The following is a 20,401-nucleotide window of genomic DNA, read 5'->3' as shown; positions in this document are numbered from 1 at the left end:
CACAAATTGTCCTCCAGGTAATGCGGGCTTTGATACATTTGCTGACATCACGCTGAGCTCACCGAGCGGTTCTAACTGCACTATAAAGCGTAAATATTATTCCTTATCGACACAAATATTATTCGCTATCGATGAACGATCATCAAGAATGGGAAATATAGCAAGAATATAACTGCGTGATGCATACAGAAAAGGCAAAAACAGGCTTTAATGAGAATGTTTTTTGAAACAGGTCATTTTTTAAAGTGCAATTCTGTATAGTGGGATACTCAATTTATGGACAGACGGGGGACCAGACTGTCCATATAAACAAGGCACGACTGAATGAAGAACTGAACCACAGCCTTGTTTCCTCAGGTACTCTTTCTCTGTAAGCTGTATGTTTTCTTTTTTTTTTTGTGGAGGTGCTCCCGGAATTAAAACCGAGCAATGATGTTAATTACGCTTTCATTTATCTGAAATAGGTCCTGACAAAGCCTTATAGGAGTGTTCGGTCATAAATATGATTTTTTTTTTTGGTGGGCAGCGCCTCATATTTACGAGGGGACGTCAAAAAGTAAAGGGACTTTTGCAATTTCTCGCACTAGGGTTTGGTAACACTGCTAGCATCCAGCGCTGAATTAGTGTCGTCTGCAACACTTCTATGAAACTTGTCACTCTTATTCCCGCGTTAGTCGTTAGAGTGTAGCAGACCGTTAAACATGGCAGCTCCATTGTCTATCGGCACCAAGGAGGAAATGAGGGCAGTGATTCGCTTTTTGTTTGCGGAAGGTGTTAAACCTGCGGAAATTATTCATCGAATGCAAGCGCAGTATGGTGACAGCTGTTTATCGCGAAGCAAGATCTACGAATGGATAGAGCGTTTCAAACAGGGAAGAACTTCTTTATGACGAGGAAAGATCGGGCTGGCCATCGATGTCAACGACTGAGGACAATTTGAAAGTCGTTGAGGGTATGATGATGGAAAACCGATGAATCACACTGGACGAAATCGACTATACTTTACATATCAGTCATGGTTGAGCGTATTCCATCTTACACGACAGGCCAAATTTTCAGAAAGTGTGTGCAAGGTGGGTCCCGAAAGAATTGTCAGCGCAGCATAAGGCACAATGGTTGGACTTCTCTCGTAAACATTTGACCCATTATCGTCGCGAGGGAGATTGATTTTTACAGCAAATTGTTACTGTAGATGAAACTTGGGTACATCATCACCAACCGGAAAGTAAGGCTGCGAGTATGGTTTGGAAACGCTCATCATCACCAGAAGTTAAGAAATTTAAACGTCAACCATCAGCTGGTAAGATTATGTTAACACTATTCTGGGACATGGAAGGTGTGGTAGCCGTTCATCTCACCCCAAGAGGTGAAACTATGAACAGTGATAACTATTGTGATGTGTTGCGAACTAAACTGAAACCTGCAATCAGATACAAACTTCGTGGAAAACTGCAAAAAAGTGTCATCCTGCAGCAAGATAAAGCTCAGCCACATTCTGCCAAACGGATGGCCAAAACAATAAAGCAGTTGAGATTCGAATTGCTGGAACACCCGCCATACAGTCCAGACCCAAGCGATTTTCATATGTTTGGACCATTGAAGGAAGCGCTCAGAGGAAGAAGATTGCAAAATTGGTTACAGGTGCAACCAAAAAAATTTTTTTTTCTGACGAAAAAAAAAAAAAACTTGTGTAACGTTGGGCAAAGTGTGTTGAAGTGCAGGGAGGTTATGTAGAATAATCTATGTTTAAGTTTTCTATCATTAGAGTAAATGTACCTTTTCTCAAAAGCCCCTTTACTTTTTCACTTCCCGTACAAACACATTTAACGAGATTTAAGACGAGATAACGTAGGGCACTATGTATAGACTTTGTCGGCGTACAATAACCTGAAGGATTCTTAATCGGAACACGAAGCACGCCTTCATTTTTTATTCATCAATGGTTTGTTTCGTGTTTAAAATCTTTATATTTGGACGATATTTTGTCCGCGTGCCACAACGACTAGAACGACACTCCGAGTTTGGTCGCTTTGTTTCAGAAAACTTGATGAGAAAGGATGCGGGGCTGCGAGAAGCTGAAGATAATAATAATAAAAAAACAGCATACTTTTCCCCGTTATTTATTTTATGAACGAGTGCGACCTGTAATGTTCAGCTACCAATATTGTTAGTATTGTGTTGCAAGTGAGGATTGCTTATTCCTTTTTTTTAATGCACATGTGGTAGGCTCAGTGTTCTATACAGGAATGCGGAAGCGTTTACTTTCGCCAGAGAAGAGGAAATAACAAAAAAAAAAATCGTAGGTTCATTTTATTCTTTTTATTCCTCCTCCAGGTAAACGTCCCTGCGGTGTTGCTTTTTTTGTGGGAAGGCGAATTTTTCTTGGTGTTCGTGCTTCAGTTTTCTCCGGTTGAGAGCTGTGAAACTGGGGAGCAGCCCACCTTCTTGAGACAGTTGTTATTGACAACTTGGAGAAAACGGTGGGGCGAGCGTAGTCTAAGACGCCGTGCCGTAGTCAGTTCCTCCGGCCTTGCTCACTGTGTTTTTGATGTGATCCTCGGTGAGCTCTCCGATGTCCTCGACCTGGAGCTCAACGGCGAAGTTCTGAAGTGAGAACGAGGGAGACGAAAATGTCACTAGGTAAGTGGCCCTACACTGCGCTTTTGCTGGTGCGAATAAAGTACACTCAACACAGACGTGCACACTGCAGTACATACTAATAGCAATACTACGGAATAACTTAAAAGAGCGCAAAAAAAAAAAAAGACCGGCAGGACAGGGAACTGTGCAGATGCTCTGTATTGTCTTGTTGCCTGCCTTGTCGTTTTTTTTTTTTGAGGGGGGGGGGGGGGTTAAATTTATTCCGTAGACTGAACCAACTTGCCCAACTACACGTCTTTTGTTAGTACTAATAAACGTCATTCACAAGCTCTCAATGATAGACGATACATATATAGACGCTTAATCCCGCACTCGCTGAAGTAGTTACTAACATAATGTTAGTAATTGACTTTCACATGTTTCTAGGTGCTTAGTAGAGCGCAGTTTCTAGGTTCTTAGTATAAGAAACTGCAGCTTTACTATTTTGGCCAGGTTGAAGTAACTACGTCAGCATGCTAGTTGCGTAAACGAGGATACGCATGGCAAGAACTAGTAGCATGTGCTAGTGCCAGTACACTGCGTACGTTTTTGTCAGGGGGATGATCCAAAAGTAGTAGTAATTTTGCTGCTCTGCCTCGACGGAGGGCATTACGCTGCTGCGCCGGTAAAGGGCGCCTCTAGTACGAATAATGATCTAAATATTGCAGTTTTATTGACGAAGGTAACGGCATTCAATCGCATCGTGTGGTTTTATATTGTTACATTGACGCTGCCTCGCGTTGGCCGTCAGGCGCGAGTTGAAAGAACGATGAATACGTCTGAAGTTTTTTCCGACTGCGAAAGAGGCCAGTAGAGAGCTGCCGAGTGCTACAACAAGCACTTGAAGATAGCCAAACTTACAACTTGTTCAGTCTATTCTAGACCAGCAGAATTTCTGTGGAGGATTAACGCTTTAAACACCCTTTAACCGGGATTATTGATGCTAGCATAACATTAAATCATCAAACACTCGTGAACATCGCCGACATTTTTCTTTTAATCTTTCAGAAGACTGATACATTATATGGGACCTGCTGCGGAACGCTAACGGATGAGCTATGTGCCACATCACAGCGAGATTTGCGCCCTGTCTCCTCACGACTGAACGAAATAAAAGAAAAAAAAACATTGTGGGCATGTGTGCACGAATGAAATGAACAAAGCAGCGTACGCACAGATTCACACATTAAATGACATGCTCAAACACACATATTCGCACGAAAACACCAGCGACATGCCCAATTAAAGAAACACACACACGGCCTATTACAGCGAATGCTAAATACCACAAACATAACATTACAAAGGCACATAATGTGAACAAATGCTGCTATCTTTGCCAACAAATAGTTCAAGGTTAGCTGGTAAATTTGGGGGCTGCAGCTTTTTATTGTGGTGTTGACGTGTTATCTTGCAATGAAGAGATACCTATGTGAGCTCAACTTTCTTCATGTCATGACATATCTGTGATGATGATGATCATGATGATGATGATCGTTAATGGCATCCCTTTTGAATTGGAGTCCGACCAATAACCACCTAGCCTGTGTGAGCTACTTCCCTGTTACCATGTCTTTATCAATAGCATTCTACCTGTGCCTACTTTATCTCGCAAAATTACTTATATCTGTGACAATCCCGTCCCCATCTCTTCCATGCTTTTTTTTTCTTCCCCATTACTCGTATCGTCTCTTACTGACATCTACCTTTGACCAGTCAACGCTTCCATCAGTTCCGAACTACAGCGCTTATGGAAAGTGTTCAACCCCAACGGCTCTGGCTGCAATCTCCGGATTTTTTTTCGGCAGCAGGCACACGTATCATCCTGTTGCAAAATTTGCTCCTGTATGTTCTCGTCCCCAGGCTGCCAGCTCTGGCCCCGATATGCAAGTCACTGCCTTTTGTGTTGTGCAAATTTTCTTTTCCGATTTCTTGTTTGCAGAATTTTGTTAAGCTCCAAGGTCTTTTTGTTTCCATTCCTTGCAACCAATTTGCATTCTCTGTTTCTCTCACTTTCTTTTTGATAACTTCGGCTTGCCTACTTGTACTTCTAATTAAGCTGCACTTGGTTGCCAACTTTCTTGACCTCTTCCTCCATTCCGTGTCCACGTTCTTGAGGCGCAGATATATGTACGCTTTAGCCGCCCCCTTCTTATCATACATGTTCCTTAGTTTTTTCCTCAGAACTAATATTCATCTACGCTTCCGTGACTTCAAAGAGGCTCAACCAATTCCACCATGCACTGATTCATTTCTGGTTTTACCGCGGGCACAGAATGCCTGTTGGCACACCGCCCTTTCGTTATCTTCTAACCCCGGCAAGATCTTTGATTTTAAGCCACAGAACGGGCGTTTGTAAGGGTTAGCGCTGACAGCATTACCACTTTCCTAATTGCTCCTACCACCTCATATTTATTGTAGCCCCAAAGGGCATTATGTTTAATTTTAGCCGCGTTGCTATATAGTTCTCTATATGTTTTCCTAAGCAGCTCAACGAAATCGGCATCATATCCTCCTACTTGAGAATATTCTATAGTAACTTCCTGTCTACGGTGTCGCAAGCTTCCTAAATAGCTATAAACACCATTCACAATGGCCTACCTGGAGCCAATGAAATCTTTATACATACTAAGTTCATCTTATTAAAGGTAACTGATCGGACCACCTAGTTAAGTTTACCAATTCAGCATCCACATCGATTATGGGCCTTCCGTTTCTACTAAATGCTTATTAAGTCAGTAACGGATGGAAATAGTTAGCTGATGAAGCAGTTCATAACTTTTTGTGGCCTTTTATCCTAAGTACGTAGGTCGCGTCCCCAATTCTCGGCCGCAGCGGACGCTGTCTAATGAAGACGAAAAAAAAAAAAAAAGAGAACGTTTGTTAATATGTGTGTGCACTTAAAAGAGCCCCAGCAGGTGGTCAACTTTAATCCGAAGCTCTCCACTACGGCTTCCATGATAGTTAAAATGCAGCCATCGACAACCGGAAGAGCGTTTTTGCAAACCATTAACAGTATACCATTACCGTTACTGCTTAAGATAGGTGAGATCAGCTGTGTACGCTTTATATGTAAACTGTGCCGCGTATACGCATATAGCGTTTGCCAGGGGCGCTAATTTTAACGCTTTACAGGAGCTTTCGAAGTATACAATAACTCGCAAACAGACCAGAGACATGCTATTCTGGCCGATCCATTCTTCTTTCTGCTCGTTGAAACCTCTCTCTCGCATGCCGGTATCTTGACATGAACGGAATGCCGGCAAGCGAATGATGGAGCTTGCTTTCGAATGCTTCTCTTGACGAAAAAGCCGAGCTGCGGCTCACAGGCCGAGACCAGAAATATGAGCGCAGTATATACGAGCGCTTGCGGTTTATGTTCTGTACTCGCTGGGAGCACGCGAACTGCTTTTATCACGAGCCCTGGCGGCACCGTGATCCGTTCCCGGAATGTTGCCTATCGCTTGCCTACAAGTATGGCTTTTTGGGCTAGTTGGTTAGATACATCAGAGGTGGTCATAGCGCTAGAAAACACGGACAAGAACGATAGAACAGGACGAGTTGAAACAAAACAAAACAAAACAAAACAAAACAAAACAGTTGAAAGTTAGCGCTCGTCCTGTTCTCTCGTTCTTGTCCGTGTCTTCTAGCGCTATGACCACCTCTGATGTATCGCTTGCCGCCTGCCCTGACAGGAGCAGTAATGTGATACTGTGTTGAATAGCTGCTTGCTGCAGTAGGAGGTGCAACTGGAAACTCTAAAAAAAAAAAAAGTGTCAGGAGAATTTTCTGAGAAGAGACGGTGCAATGCATGATATGAAAACAGCGCCGATAGAAGTGGCAGTATGATTTGCCAAAACTGAAAAAAAAAAGAAAAAGAAAAACGCGCGCACACCCAAATTTAATAAGGAGGCAGGATTAATCGCCGTTTGAGAGCTGGCCGTGATATGGACTACATGCGTCTGCCATCTCAAAACAGACTAAAACATTACCGCAGTAAAATTTTTAATGCGCATTTGGCAGCTAGAACTACGCTTTGCCGAACTATTATTTATCTTTCCTTTATGTTTTTCGTTTAGCTAATACAGTCAGTTCAAAGCAGTGGAATAGACTGACTTCTTCACTGCGAGCACTCTGGCAAAATGCAACTATTTCCTAGTTATTATTCTAATCCTTACATTATTCTTTGAACGGATTTTAGACAGAGGTCGAGCCAACGCTTTTATTCGGCACTTCACCGACAGAGCCCGCGGAAGAACATAAGGTTGTAGCATCATCATTATGGCCATACATCATCATCATCATGCTTCATAATTGCAGCCGCGTATCTCGGTAGATCACGAACAACAAAACGTGCTCTCATTCTCGATCGTGGTAGCAGCAGCCGCAGCTCCGCTTGCTGCTTCGCCTTCGGCCTTCCTTCGATAAACTTGAAAACGACGGCACGTCTCTCCGGTCGCCGTCACGTCGTCCTTACAAGGTCAATGATAATAATGATTATATACAATAAAAAATGAAGAACATAAACAGCGCTTACAATATGGCATTGTGACGTATAGCCTTTGGAATAACGACATTAAGAGCCTTGTTGAGGGTCGGTGAAAGCTTTAGAGTTTGAAGTGTTTGTCATATCCTTATCGACTGCAGTTAAAATACTGTACGGCTGATAGACCGCGCGCCAGGATCAGAAGGCTTTAAATCTTTCATGCTCGAGTATATATATATATATATATATATATATATATATATATAACTCACGAAAATAATGAAAATGCTGCAGCAAGTATTAGCGCCCATGCTGAACATTTTTCAGTCATCTTGTCTGCAGTCGTATTACGCAGTCTATCGCCTATCGATCTATCGCCAAAGAATTGTGACACGACCCAACCGCCGGTGCCACCCAGCACCGACAGCCGTCGTCTGGCGAACGCCGCGTCTACGTTCTTGACGCTAACGAACTGTACGCGTTTTTCACGATAGCTTGCTTCAGCTAGGCGCCTTTGACGACAAGGAGCTGCGGAGCCTTCTGGCGACGAACGCGTCACGTTCATCACCGCGTGCCGTTGAATGGATTAGCGCACTGGGGGAATCTTGGCCGCCTAAAATTCTGCCAGTGTGCCGAAACCATCTCGCAGAGTGTTTTCTTTTTTTTTCTATTTTTTTTTTACGCTGCGGTAAGGTGTGTGAAGGACACATGGCGGGCTTTACTATGGTGTGAGTTGCTGGACAGGCGTACGCTGGTAGCCACAGTGCGCATCTGCAAGCTGATATAAATAAATAAATAAATAAATAAATAAATAAATAAATAAATAAATAAATAAATAAATAAATAAATAAATAAATAAATAAATAAATACTACTACTAATAATAATAAACTACGAGACGTTCAATTCTTGAGAGCGAGCGAGATATACAGAGGACAGTTGAGCGAATACCTACGTTTTTGATTAATTCGTTTATGCAAGCACACTACAACGCGTTTATGTGATCCGCAATGTGTTGACAGCGTAGATACCTTCTCATCCTTCTATTTTTTCTTATCCTTCTTATCTTTCTTACACCTTCCCAATGTGCATAGGGTAGTCAACCGGGTGATACCTTGGTTAACCTCCCTGCCCCTCCTTCTTGTCTCTCTCTCTCTCCGTAGACACCATATTATGTCTAGAGACTGCTCATTCACTGACATTTCGTCTGACAGACGTTTGAGGTAAATTATTCACTAAACGAGGGATTGTCTTGCTGCACGCTCATAAGAAACCTACATTTTCAATGTCGTGCATAGCGGTCCAGTTCTTGCAACGCCAGACTCTCATCCTGCCCAAAGCACGCGCAAAGCGGTGCAAACCAATTATGATCCATGCGCAAGGGTGGTGGTGGTGGAAAACATTTATTGAAGGCTATTTACAGGAGAGAGTGGGTACCGACCTAAGGGCCAGCCCCTTACAACTTCTAGGAGAGGTCCCTATTCTGGGACCCCTGGGGCTTCCGCGGCAGCTCGGGCCCTAGCCACGAGAGCCTTTGGCTCTCTAAGGTAGAGTAGCCGAGCAGGTCAGCCTCCCAGCTCTCTCGGGTGGGTGAGGGGAAAGGGGGATAGGCGGAGTTAGAGGAGCATGCCCACACCATGTAGTACACATCCGAGAACGCGCACCCACAATGTGGGCACTCCCCGTTAAAAACCTGATTAAAAATTTGCAGCACTGGCGGGCACAGTACCGTGTTAGTGTATAAGCGAAGGAGTCAACTCTCCTCGTTTTTGGTTAGCCCTTTCGCGAGGGGATGAAAGCGGCTATGCTGGGTTTGATATAATTGAACAATGTCTTTGTAAATGATAGCCGGGTTAGGTTCTGCACCTCAGGCGATGAGTGTCGAGGCGATGGCCGGTGGTTGAGCGCGCGGGCTGAGGCGTTTGCAGTCTCGTTTCCCTCTTAAACTGCATGTGCGGGGGTCCAGATAACGACACGTGTGTCCAGGCGATCCCGGTACTCGCATCTATGTAAAATTTTGGCGGCGCGTTGAGAGATGCGTCCTTTTTTTTAGATTTGGGCAGGCTCCCCGGGAGTCGGTGATGGTAACTCGGGAGTCTGGGTCTGCAGCGGCGAGTGCTATGGCGACCTCCTCCGCGTGTGTGATGTTTGAGGCACGGAAAGTGAGTCCCTGAACGTGCGTGTTTTGATGGATTACTGCGGCCGTATACCATTCTCCATAGTGTCGGCCAGCAGCATCTGTGTAGAAGACTCCGTAGCGAGTGCCGTAGTGGTCGTTAAGGGCCGTCGCGCGCGCGGTTCGACGGCCCTCGTGAGTCCCCTTTGTCATGTTTTGTGGTAGAGGTTGGACCTGTAGCGCGTGGGGCAAGGGAGCGTGCTTCAAGCGTGCATCACCTCGTGCGATAATACGCAGGACTACGAACATTCCCGGACAGGCACCGGCCGGCGTCCTTCGAGGATCAAGTCTTGTCTACAGGCTAACGTGAGGTACTTAAGAGGAAACTTTAAACTCGGCGCCTCCTCTCTAAATGAATGGGAAAAGAAAAATAGTTTTTCTCGGCAACCACTGCACCAAATTTGTTGAGCTATGTTGCACTTAAAAGAAAAAGTTAGTCTAGTGACTGTTATTTGCAAATTGGCAAAAAATAAGTTGGCAAAGATCGCAAATTTTCAGAAAAAGAAACTATCAAGTTTAGAACTCTAACTCAGCAATTAAAAAAAATCACCGCCCATTACCGTACTCCCTAATGAGAAATTTGAGCGCAGCGCTATTCGTGTTTTCATTTCGCGATACACTGGCTGGCGCGGACAATCTGTCTCGTGCGGCACGTTGCAAATGGAGCGAAGTGTGGCGCGACTGCCTCGCTAATCTGGAGATCGCGAGAGCCAGCGCGTGGGCGATTTACAGCAGCCGCCGCCGACAGACCAGACGAGGCGCGCTACTCTGGCGCCATCTCGTAACCATCGTCACCGCACCACCTTTTCTTCTCACGCTTTCCCCCTCATGGTTCCACTACACCCTCCTCTCCGCTTTCCTCCTCGCGCCCCTTCGCTCTCGCCGCTTTTTTTTTTAATCCCCCGCTGCACTGCGCGTTCGCGCTCATCTTTCGCTGTGCTCGTTCGCTCGGTTACAAGTGACGACGCCAACGCCGACGCTCGTCGCAGGAACGGGCGCCTAAGAGCGGCGCTCTAAAACAATATCACTATTCCGTAAACTGCACATAATAGTTCATCTAAAGCGGACAAAATTGATATATTATACATGGCTCTCAAGTAAACGACTAATATGCGAGTAGAACTTTTGCAAGACCCTTGTAAACAATGTAACCGATTCACGTAAGATATAAATCGACATATCAAATTTGTCCACTTTGTCCACGGATGCAGTTTACAGACCTGCGATATCTCTTGTACGGATTCGTAAACTTCGTGTTTCTATTTTTTCAAGCTTAACAGTTTAAAAAAAATTCCTTTCAATATCTTCAGGCCCTAAATTGAAATTCCGCTTCCAACAGTCACTAGAATTTAACTTTCTCTGTCAAATGCAAGAATTTCCTTAAATTCGGCCCAGTAGTTATCTCAGAAAACCGTTTCTGCGTTTTACATGTATTTGAACAGGCGGCACCGGAGTTGGGCCCTAGGTAAAGCTTCCTCTTAACTCACCACGGAGCTTCTCATGTGCGACGTAATGCTAACGCATTTCGCTCGCGTTTCGGTCGCATTTACTGTTAAATCGCCACAGATTTTTTTTTGTTAGTTCGAACAGATAAAAAGAAAGATCGCCTATGACAGCGCTGTTCCGTTTTTGAAGGTGCATTTCAGGAAGAGGCAGAAATTACCTGCATAAGAAATCGGATTGCCGAGGTGGCTAAATAAAAATATTCACTGATTAACTTGCTAATTATTCACTTTAGAGCAAATGTTGCCATTGTGAAATTGAGGCTTAGCAGTTGTAAAGTCGTGTGTGTTTATCCACAAATCGCAAATACTAGTGCCGCTTTTGAGGTACCCGGTCTTAAAATGGTCTAAAAAATACAATGGCTTCCGAGTTTACAATTTTCCAAAAGCGTGCGTCAAGCTGTCCGGATCAATGCTAACTCGAACGCCAATACTTTTTTTTCCGGCAGATTTTGGAGACAGACTTGGCAAAAATTCCGCTAGACTTAGGATTTCTGCTAAGCAGAAATCTGTGCGCCTGTGGACTTTTGGTTCCCACCATAGATCCCAGCTGGACTTCATTGAAGAGATGAAACTCTATGTGCAGATAGAAGATGCTTCACCCGTTTTATGTAGCAAGGCAAACTTTCGAGAAAAAAAGAACTCGCGACACTGCTGCTCGGCATCAGAGAAAAAGAAGGGAGGAAGGAAAGGCAGGGAGGTTAAGCAGACTTAGTCCAGTTTGCTACCCTACAAGTGGGGAGGGGTGATTGGGGAGTGAAAGAAAGAGAGAGAGAGAGAAGACATGAGTCTTGATCGCACTTTCACATGCACTAAGCCAGGTGCCGGAAATCTAAAGTCGGGCACTCAAGTCTGTCGCCTTGAGGTACTGTAGAAGAGCTGGAATGGCTTTCTGGGCTGATGAGCTGTGAGGTCAGGCTCCCAAAACCTTTGCTTCTGTAAATGGCCGATCGTTTGCAAATGGATCGGCAACAATTAGCAATTGAAACTTGTGTCGTACATTAAATAATAAAAATAATTAGCGATCTTCTTTATTAGCGATTTGTTGCGCAAGTTAGGCCCGCTTCTTCGGGTGATCCATCTGAACAGGCCAAGTTGCGTTGCATACTCCATGCGAAAAAAAACAAATCGCTGTAGTAACAAGAAAAAAGAGAGAGAAAAAAAAACCCGAGGAATTCTTGCATAGCTTAGAACGATACATTATTTACCACTACACTACACATGACAGTTGTCAAGAATGGTGGTCGAAACCGAAATAAGCAAACGCATTACAACAATATACACGGTGATCAAAGTTAAGTTGACAGCTTTTTTAATTAGGCGTTGAGACGTACGTGAAGACCACCTGTACAGTAGGGTTAATTATGTGGCCAGGGGGACAGAAAGTGAGATGATAATTATCGCCGTTAGCAGTGCAATTAACAAAAATTGAATAATTAACTTTTGACTGGATGCAGTAAGCAGGCACGTTTGTATTGAAAAGTTAGAGGCATTCGTGTTTCTACAGAGTTTCACTTGGCAGAATTCTTCTAGCGTATCCGTGCTTTGAGATATCGAACTGCGAAGTTTAATTGCCGTTCGCATGATTACGCATGCAAGGCAGTGACGACAGGCGCAAAGCCCTTATGTGACGCGCCTTTTGCGTACGGCGTTTGGTCTGACAATGGGAAGCAGGCATATGCAAAAGTGATAACTGCCCCCCCTTTCACTCTCAGCTGGTGTAATCGCAAAGCGAAGAAGTCGGAACCGCTATCAAAACACGGAAACGCGCAGCCTGTAACGATGGTAGCTTCTGTTATACCGAGATAAGATAGGATATTTGCGCCGGTCGTCACTGTCTTGCATGCGTAATCATGCGAACGGCAATTAAACTCCGCAGTTTGTAGTCAGCGCCAGTGCTTGTCTCGTCTCTTCTTTGTGGTTTGTCCTGGGTGTTTGCACTGAAACTTTTTTCACCTTAAAATTAACTTTGATCACCCTGTATATTATATCGGTATGTGCAGATATTAGAAATTTCAAGCACACATCGAATAATCCTTATTCGATCTGTATTCAATTCGAGACCAACTATTCGAAATTCTCGAATATTCGTTTCTGTCCAAACAACAACAGTTATTAGAGTCTCGAGGGAGAGAGATCAATGATAGTGAGGATTGTTCCAGCTGATTATAGTGTAGGAGAGCCGCGGTTGTCGAGCAGAGGTACCAGTTCCCGAGTGAACGCAAGGCACAGGTGAGTACTGCTCAATAATTTCCAGTCATTCAAGAAGAATACCTCGCTTTTAGACAGCCTGTGTACGAAATGGTTGCTTTGATCGAGACGAATAAATTTATTATCACCATATTAGCAATCACTTAAGACAATGTGTGGTGCTGTGCTGACCTATGATTCTCTCCTTCAACGAACACCGTACTCTTTGTGCGTGTGGTGACACGCTGTACCATTGTTTGTTAACTGTCGTTGTCATGGTACGCTAAATAACTGAACGCAAGTGTTTGTAATTTACAAGCACACCAGTGGACCGGCAATCCAGTTGCGTATCGCACTACATGCATGTATCAAATAATTTTAACAAGCCTCATTATTTCACCAAACGAACTCCACGCAAACTTTAAATAATACTTTGTTCAGAAATGAGAAAAAATTCGATATCCCATTCGATATTCTATGGTCATGTTTTACGAATATTTATATTGATTTCGGTTACGAAATGTCATTATTCGAACCTCCCTAATATTATTCTGATGTGATGTGATCAAAATCGTTGCGGAGTGCTCCACAAAGCTGAACATTTCGGACAGGCCCGAGACATCGATCAAGGTTTTGCGTGTTTAATTTTACGTTTTAACGAGTTTTTTTCTTTTTTTTCTTTTTTTTTACCACGGCTTCTCTCACCAATCCAGTGCTGCTTTGGAATGTTGAACCCCATAAATGTATGGATCAACAACGAACGTCATTCTTTATGTTATTTATTTATGAACAGCCGAACGCCTGTACAACGAATGCCTCTACTGCGAAATGAACTGTATAACGAATGATTGATTATGTCCCGGCTGAATTCCTATCTTTCAACCGCCGTGGCTACTTAGTGGCTATGATGTTGGGCTGCTAAGCACGAGGTTGCGGGATCGAATCCCGCCCACGGCGGCCGCATTTCGATGGGGGCAAAATGTGAAAACACCCGTGTACTTAGATTTAAGTGCACGTTAAAGAACCCCAGGTGGTTCATATCATTCCGGAGTCCTCCACTACGGGGTGTCTAATAATCAGATCGTGGGTTTGGCACGTAAAACCCCATAATTTAATTTAATTCCCATCTTTCATATGTATTGCGAACACCTCTAGAACGAAGACCTCTACAACGTATTTGTCTGTACATCGAAGAAATTTAGGCCTCCCCGACCGCTGATTTGTTGCTTGCTTTACAACGAACGCCACGTAGCAGTACCGCCACTGTCTTTTGCAGCAGTCACCAAGGTGCTCGCTGTGCTAGCGATAATAGCAGCACTAGCGACGTACTTGAGTGCTCCGATGTCCTGTTGCACTATTCCACAAATTTCTCAGCTCGTACGCTGTCTGGTCTAGTGCATCAGCGGATGCGACAGCTGGCGAATACGTCGCAGTTGATGACGACGTGATGGCGTCATCGCAAATGACGACCGACGACGTCTTCAACGCCAGCTAGGGTGGAAACTATACGCCAATATCAACGAAGGCAACAGTGATGATCCTGTAAACAAACCAAGGATTTCGATGGCAAGGGAGACGATCACGGCATTCAACGATCTGCAGCTTTATACTTTGCGTAGCTCCGGTGTTTCGCTGCGGAGCATGCCATGAATACAGTGCAATAATGTTGGCTGCAGTCACACACTATGCCAGACAAACTGTGCACAAAAAAAGTTCGCGACTTATTTCAGTAAGGCTCTCTTGAATTCATGTTAAATAAAGGTTTTCTTTTGTTGAGCGTGCTTAGCCAGCTCTAGCGTGAGCGGTATGACGCGCGACCTTTACAACCAAGTGACCTGTATAACGAAGAAATTTGGAGGTCCCGAGCACTTCGTTGTAGGAGCGTTTGACTCTACTTATTTACTTATGAATTTATTATAAGGTTATTTTACGAAATTTGTGTTAATTCTCATTTAATCAATAATTATCGAAGGGCCCTTTGAGGTAGGAGAGAATACTGCAACGGTGAAATGATATAAAAAGGAATAAGATGATAAAGCTTACTTTGACACGTACATTGACATATAAGTTCAAGCCGCTTTTGTGTGCTTGCAACGACAGCTGCTGTTACCTTTCCTCTTACTCCGTATAGCTTCTGTGGAGTGAACTACCAGTAATTTTTTTCTTTATTAGCACGAAAATTTGAAAGCCATATGCATGCTCAGTGGTGGCGTCAGCTTGTACTCTTCGCACAAATGTTAAGAAATACTCGTAGTGACATTGCAAAAATGCACACACAAGATGTGCAGTCATTCAAACAAAGTGTGGGGATTATGGGTGTCACTGAAGAAAAAAAAAACATTTCTTCGTAGTCAAGGCACACGACCAGAAACCTATCGGTCCGTTAAGGTCCACAAACAGAAAGGTTCTGGTTGCATGCCTGGTTTTCAGGTAGAACGCCTAGGCTGCGAAAATTTTCTGCTTTGTCGCCGTACCCGTGGGAAGCATACTTTTGTTCCTGACTCTAATGTTCCCGCAGATAAGTAGCGCGTTATAGTTACCCAACTAACAAGTAAAAGTACCGCCAAGTTGAAGAGCCCAAATACTAGCTATTACAGTTCCAGAGAGTCGGTGGTCGCAAAATTCGTGCACGCACCGGTAACCACGTCGTTGTAACCACAATCGCATACTCAGTTCCACGCACAATATAGGGAATATGCGAAGGCTGGACGTAGGATTTTGCCCGCTATTAGGTTATTATACACAAGATGGCCGACCGCCAACTCTGATCTGAGCACCTTTATGCCCAGGGCAGGCTTGCGTACAGCGAGTATGTAGTAAGGAATAGATATGGTGGCTAGGAATAGCTGCACCAGCTCGTGAGCTGCTGACATGGAGGAAGGAAGCAACTAGAAGCGAGCGTCACGGGATAAAATTGAAGCCGAAAACAGAAGACGGCCCAGCATGTCGCGGTAAGTTCTCTTCCGCCGGCGCGCTATATAACTGCGCTCAGCGCACGCTCCCCCGAAAAGACAACGGGTACGACAGCAGCGTTCGGCTGCAGCTCTGGCGCTTATTAGCAGTGAAGACGATGAATGTATGCGTTGCAATAGACGACTGCAGTTGCGTAAGCATATTTTGAGAAAATGTGCACAACTAGGTTGGCAAAGCATCCCCGAACGAGTGCGCATCGATTAAAACCTACAGGGAACCAAGCACACTGGGCCGAGTGCGCCGAGCGCAGGGTCACGTGTTGGGCCGACCTTTTGATAGAGAAAAACCGAAGGAGATGGCTTCACGGATAATTGGCTTGCGAAGGCTGGCTGCGTGATTTAATGCCCCTTCCTAGTTTATTGCCTTCCTCCATGGCGCCTGCTTCATTCTCACTTCTAGGGCGACGTCCGCCATCTTCTGTAGGTCAAACTATTTTTCCGGAAAAGCGCATTTGCAGAATTGTCGCATATCCCCTGGCCTATTACACGTGGACTGCTAATGTTTTAAGCGAAACTACTGTCGACGAAATCCTTTTTTTTTGCGTTGGTTTTCGCATGCTGTACGAGCACACATGCTTCCTCCGGCTGTCCGACGGTGAGTGCCACATAGAGTGCCATCTACCGTCCGTTTTAATGCAGCCACTACTGGGGCACCTACACGCATATGCCTCATCCAGTCAATGCACTATACCGGGGGAATTTTGTACACATGTGCTGGGCTCATCACGCTTTTGCTTCTGCGCAGTCTCGAGGCAAAACAACGTAAATCAATATACTCCTAAACCATTCGTGACCGCCTTCCGAAATGTATTCTGCAAGTGTGCGTGGTGACTGCATAGATTCTCTTAAAGAGACCCTGAACCACCCCTCTGTCTTGGTGAAATAACATGTTCATAGCATACGCTGCTATGAACATCTCAGCCAAGTTTTGCTGTGGTACGTGGTGCTTTGAGCTCGCAAGCGGAGCGCGAAGTCACCTTTCTCTCAAACGCTTTCTTTTCAAGAGAAGCCATGTTCCTCACTCTCTTCTGGGCGCTTTATTTCGTAATAAAGTGGATTCCCATACGCGGCTGCTATTGGTACCTGCGGTCTGTACGTAGCGTAGATACCGCGGCCGCCGCGGGGTGCCGCCCCGAGTGGCTAAGCGCACTGCGGCTCGCTGAGGACAACCGCGTTTGATTTACGTTTAGAGCGTCGTATGCACCAAAATCGGCACTCGTGGCGTCTACGTTAACACCCAAAATGGAATTTGAACTGCGCGCCACGGTAACATTTAGAAGCCGGAGCGTTGTGGCCACGCCCCACTCCGCCGTAGCCTTCGCAGTGCAAGACATTGAAGAAGGAACGGGAGCACAGCGGAAGTGGTGTTTAATTGCCAATAACTCCGCTTCTGCCGAACAAATTGAAGAACTTTTGCTGCAAAGTATTTCATAAATAGCCTATTTTCACTTCAAATGCCTTTCTCCACTTCGATAAAAGGTGGGCCCTTTAAATTTTTTATGGCTATAATGAAGCGAACGAAAAGGAAGACAGGCTAACTTTTCTAATTTGTCATTTTATAATTTCTGACAGACCGTTTATTTATTTATTTATTTATTTATTTATTTATTTATTTATTTATTTATTTATTTATTTATTTATTTATTTATTTATTTATTTATTTATTTATTTAAAACATACTGCGGGCGCAGTGGCCCTAGCAGAATGGGCAAAGTGTAGAAATGAAAAAAAAAAAAAAAAAACTTATTCAGTTCTCAGGCAGTGTGGGAATCGATGTTATGCGAAACATTTTGCAGGCAGCTGGCTATCGAGCATTGATTGGCTATCCAATCTTGCACAGTTCGTGTATTCACCATGTAGAGTACAGACGGAGCAGATGCGTTTGGACTTCACTTGCACTCGTAAAGTCGAACGAAAGCACCATGTCATTTCAGCTCTGAGTGCAAAATTTTGTTCTCTAATCCTCCAATTGCTCCTCTCACTCTCCTTCATTAAAAAAAAAAATAACTCGATGTAACACATTTCACGTTACCGCTGTGAGCCTTGATCGAAAAAAGCTTGTCTTTTAGGAATACGTTTGAAGTTTGGAACTGATAAACGTCTTCGTCCGGACATAGCTTATAAATGCTTAAGCTTCTTAATAGACTTGGCAGCGGCTCCGGAGAACACATGCAGTAAGACGATGACAATGCACTTTGGGATCGTCTTGCTTTCTCCTTTTGTCCTCCGTATTCTCTGGCGCCGTTTGAAAACCATGACAAACCAACCAGTCCAACAATAGATTCTGAAGCTATTGACTTACCTTGATTATTTCCTTGACCGCGGCCTTGTCACAGCTGATGCGGGCTCGCTGCAGCACCCCGACTGTCTCGGAAAGCCACGTTATGAAGACAAACTTGGACCGTTTGCTCATCTCGTCGCCGGCCTGGATTCGGAGGTAGATGAACGCTCTGTCGTGTTCTGCGATCGACAAGCGCAGCGCGCGTTAGCCATGGCTGATCACCACAGGTTCCGATTTCTTTTTGACTGGCGCAAAATAAAGTGAATCTGTTACTACCCACCAAATGTATACTCAAATCCCCTGTCTGCTTTTCGCATGGACAACCCCGGCGCGTTGTAATCAGTGTTAATCTATAAAGTAGGCATAACTTCGTTATCTTTTGCTGTAATTGCTCATTGACATGCATCTTGTATTATAGGCAGTTGCGATAAACCATTGAAACTTTCACAGTGACTCTGCATGACACATTACAAACGTGGGTATAGCATCAGCAAACAAGTAATTAATAACATCTAGCCTACATGTCATATACCGGGATTAGATGTCCCACTAATGTCCCAATGACATTTAAAGATGGCCTAGCTGGGACATCCGTAGAAGATCTTTCAGTGTTTCATAAGGGAGCTTTTCAGGATCATAATGGTACATCCTTAGGATGTCTTCGTTGCCCCAATAGGGATATCCTTTATACAACCCTAGGATACCTATGTGTCATCTGGGCTAATACTTTGTTATCGCTGTCAGTGTATCGCCTCTCGGGCGAAACTGCGACATTTTTTTTTCTTTTGTGGTCAGATGCGCGGCCGACATGCAAAGAGAGCTTGGGGATATGGATGTATATACAAGTCGGCTCGAAAGAAGTTATTCGAAAAGGAAAAAGAAAATTCATGAGCCATTCCACTCTGTGAAGGTGGATGACCAGCGAAGCTGTTTAGCGCACGACACAGAGGTGACACAGAATTTTGAACAAAGATACGAACATATTTATTGTCCTGATCGGTGGTCATCGTGACGATAAGTAGGCGCACATATTCGCGTATCACCTCAGTTATTAAATTTGTACGTCACGTAAGACGTACGTACCCCCTTAAGCAATGGCTCATACCCCCGTAAACGCGGCCTCCCCATTACGACGACAGAAGAAAAGTGAAATTCTACGCTGGAATGATGAGCGGAAATAGAACCAGCTGTAGAAGAAGACGATGATGACGAACGAGTGAGCAGTGGTACGAGCGCGTTCGCGCGGTTGCGCTGAGGGGCGTCAACCCTTTCCCCTTGGTCGCCTTATCAGGCGCACACTACGTCACACACTATTCATACATTCACAGAGAGACATCGTTTTAGGCACAGATGGCCCTTAAACCGAGCTCTGACACGAGCGCCGATATGCATTTGCTTTTGTCGTTGGCTCTTTCACTCTCACTTTTTACAGGAGAGTTTTTGCGCACGGACGCCCTAAAATCCCGGATCCTAGCCACAGACAGCTTCGCTGTAAAAAAAAAAAAAAAAAAAAAAAAAAAATGAATATAAGCAGACACCGCTTTGATGGGTTTTTCACTCGGACGCTTTTGCGCGGCTGGTGCGATCTTTCCTTTCATTTGCGTTGTATTTGTGCGCCGACATGCACATTAGCCACCTTTGAACAACATTACCCCCGGCACTGCATTAACGTGATCTGAGTTTTTGAACAAAATGTGACCTGGGTCACTTCCTCACAGCTTTCTTGTATGAACTCAGAGTAGCTGCTGGCCTTGTTTTTATTTTCTTTTCTTTTGTATTTTTGAGGGCTGAACGTTGCGAAGATTTTAGACCTGGGATATTACGGAAGCCAATGTATTTTGAAGCGTAAAACGAACGAACGTAGTATGTGGAGTTGTGAATCTTTCACGTGATTCTGTTCTCCGTCACAGAATCGTCTTTTTATTGTGTCGTGGACTGGAAACGTCGTCGCCAAATCTACAAACAGAATATAGCAGCTAGCCCGGTACTCACCGGGCTATCTTGAATTGGATCTCCAGGATGATCACCAGTTTCAAGATATTCATTCCCAAAGTGTGAAACGGGATACATGGGTGTTGCGGCTACTTTTGTGCTTCAATACATAAAAGAGCGTTTTGTAAAAAAATTAAGTGAAACAACAGTGCATTTTTAAGGT

At 44.3% G+C, this 20,401-nt stretch overlaps 1 protein-coding gene across 1 annotated transcript in view; it reads right to left on the bottom strand.

Moving 5' to 3' along the window:
• Positions 1-2,304: 2,304 nt before the first annotated feature.
• Positions 2,305-20,401, bottom strand: part of LOC119432161 (coactosin-like protein) — a 42,096-nt gene continuing 23,999 nt past the window's right edge. The window contains exons 3-4 of the mRNA XM_037699482.2: positions 18,268-18,425; positions 2,305-2,604 (exon numbers count right to left, since the gene is read on the bottom strand). Of these exons, the coding sequence (XP_037555410.1) occupies positions 2,497-2,604; positions 18,268-18,425 (266 nt within the window). The 3' untranslated portion in view covers positions 2,305-2,496. The remainder of the gene's footprint in view (positions 2,605-18,267; positions 18,426-20,401) is intronic.

The sequence above is a fragment of the Dermacentor silvarum genome, chromosome 1, assembly GCF_013339745.2.
Source record: "Dermacentor silvarum isolate Dsil-2018 chromosome 1, BIME_Dsil_1.4, whole genome shotgun sequence".
Classification (NCBI taxonomy): domain Eukaryota; kingdom Metazoa; phylum Arthropoda; class Arachnida; order Ixodida; family Ixodidae; genus Dermacentor; species Dermacentor silvarum.
The sequence above is the reverse complement of the archived record's forward strand: the minus strand, read 5'-3'. Positions and strand labels throughout refer to the sequence as shown.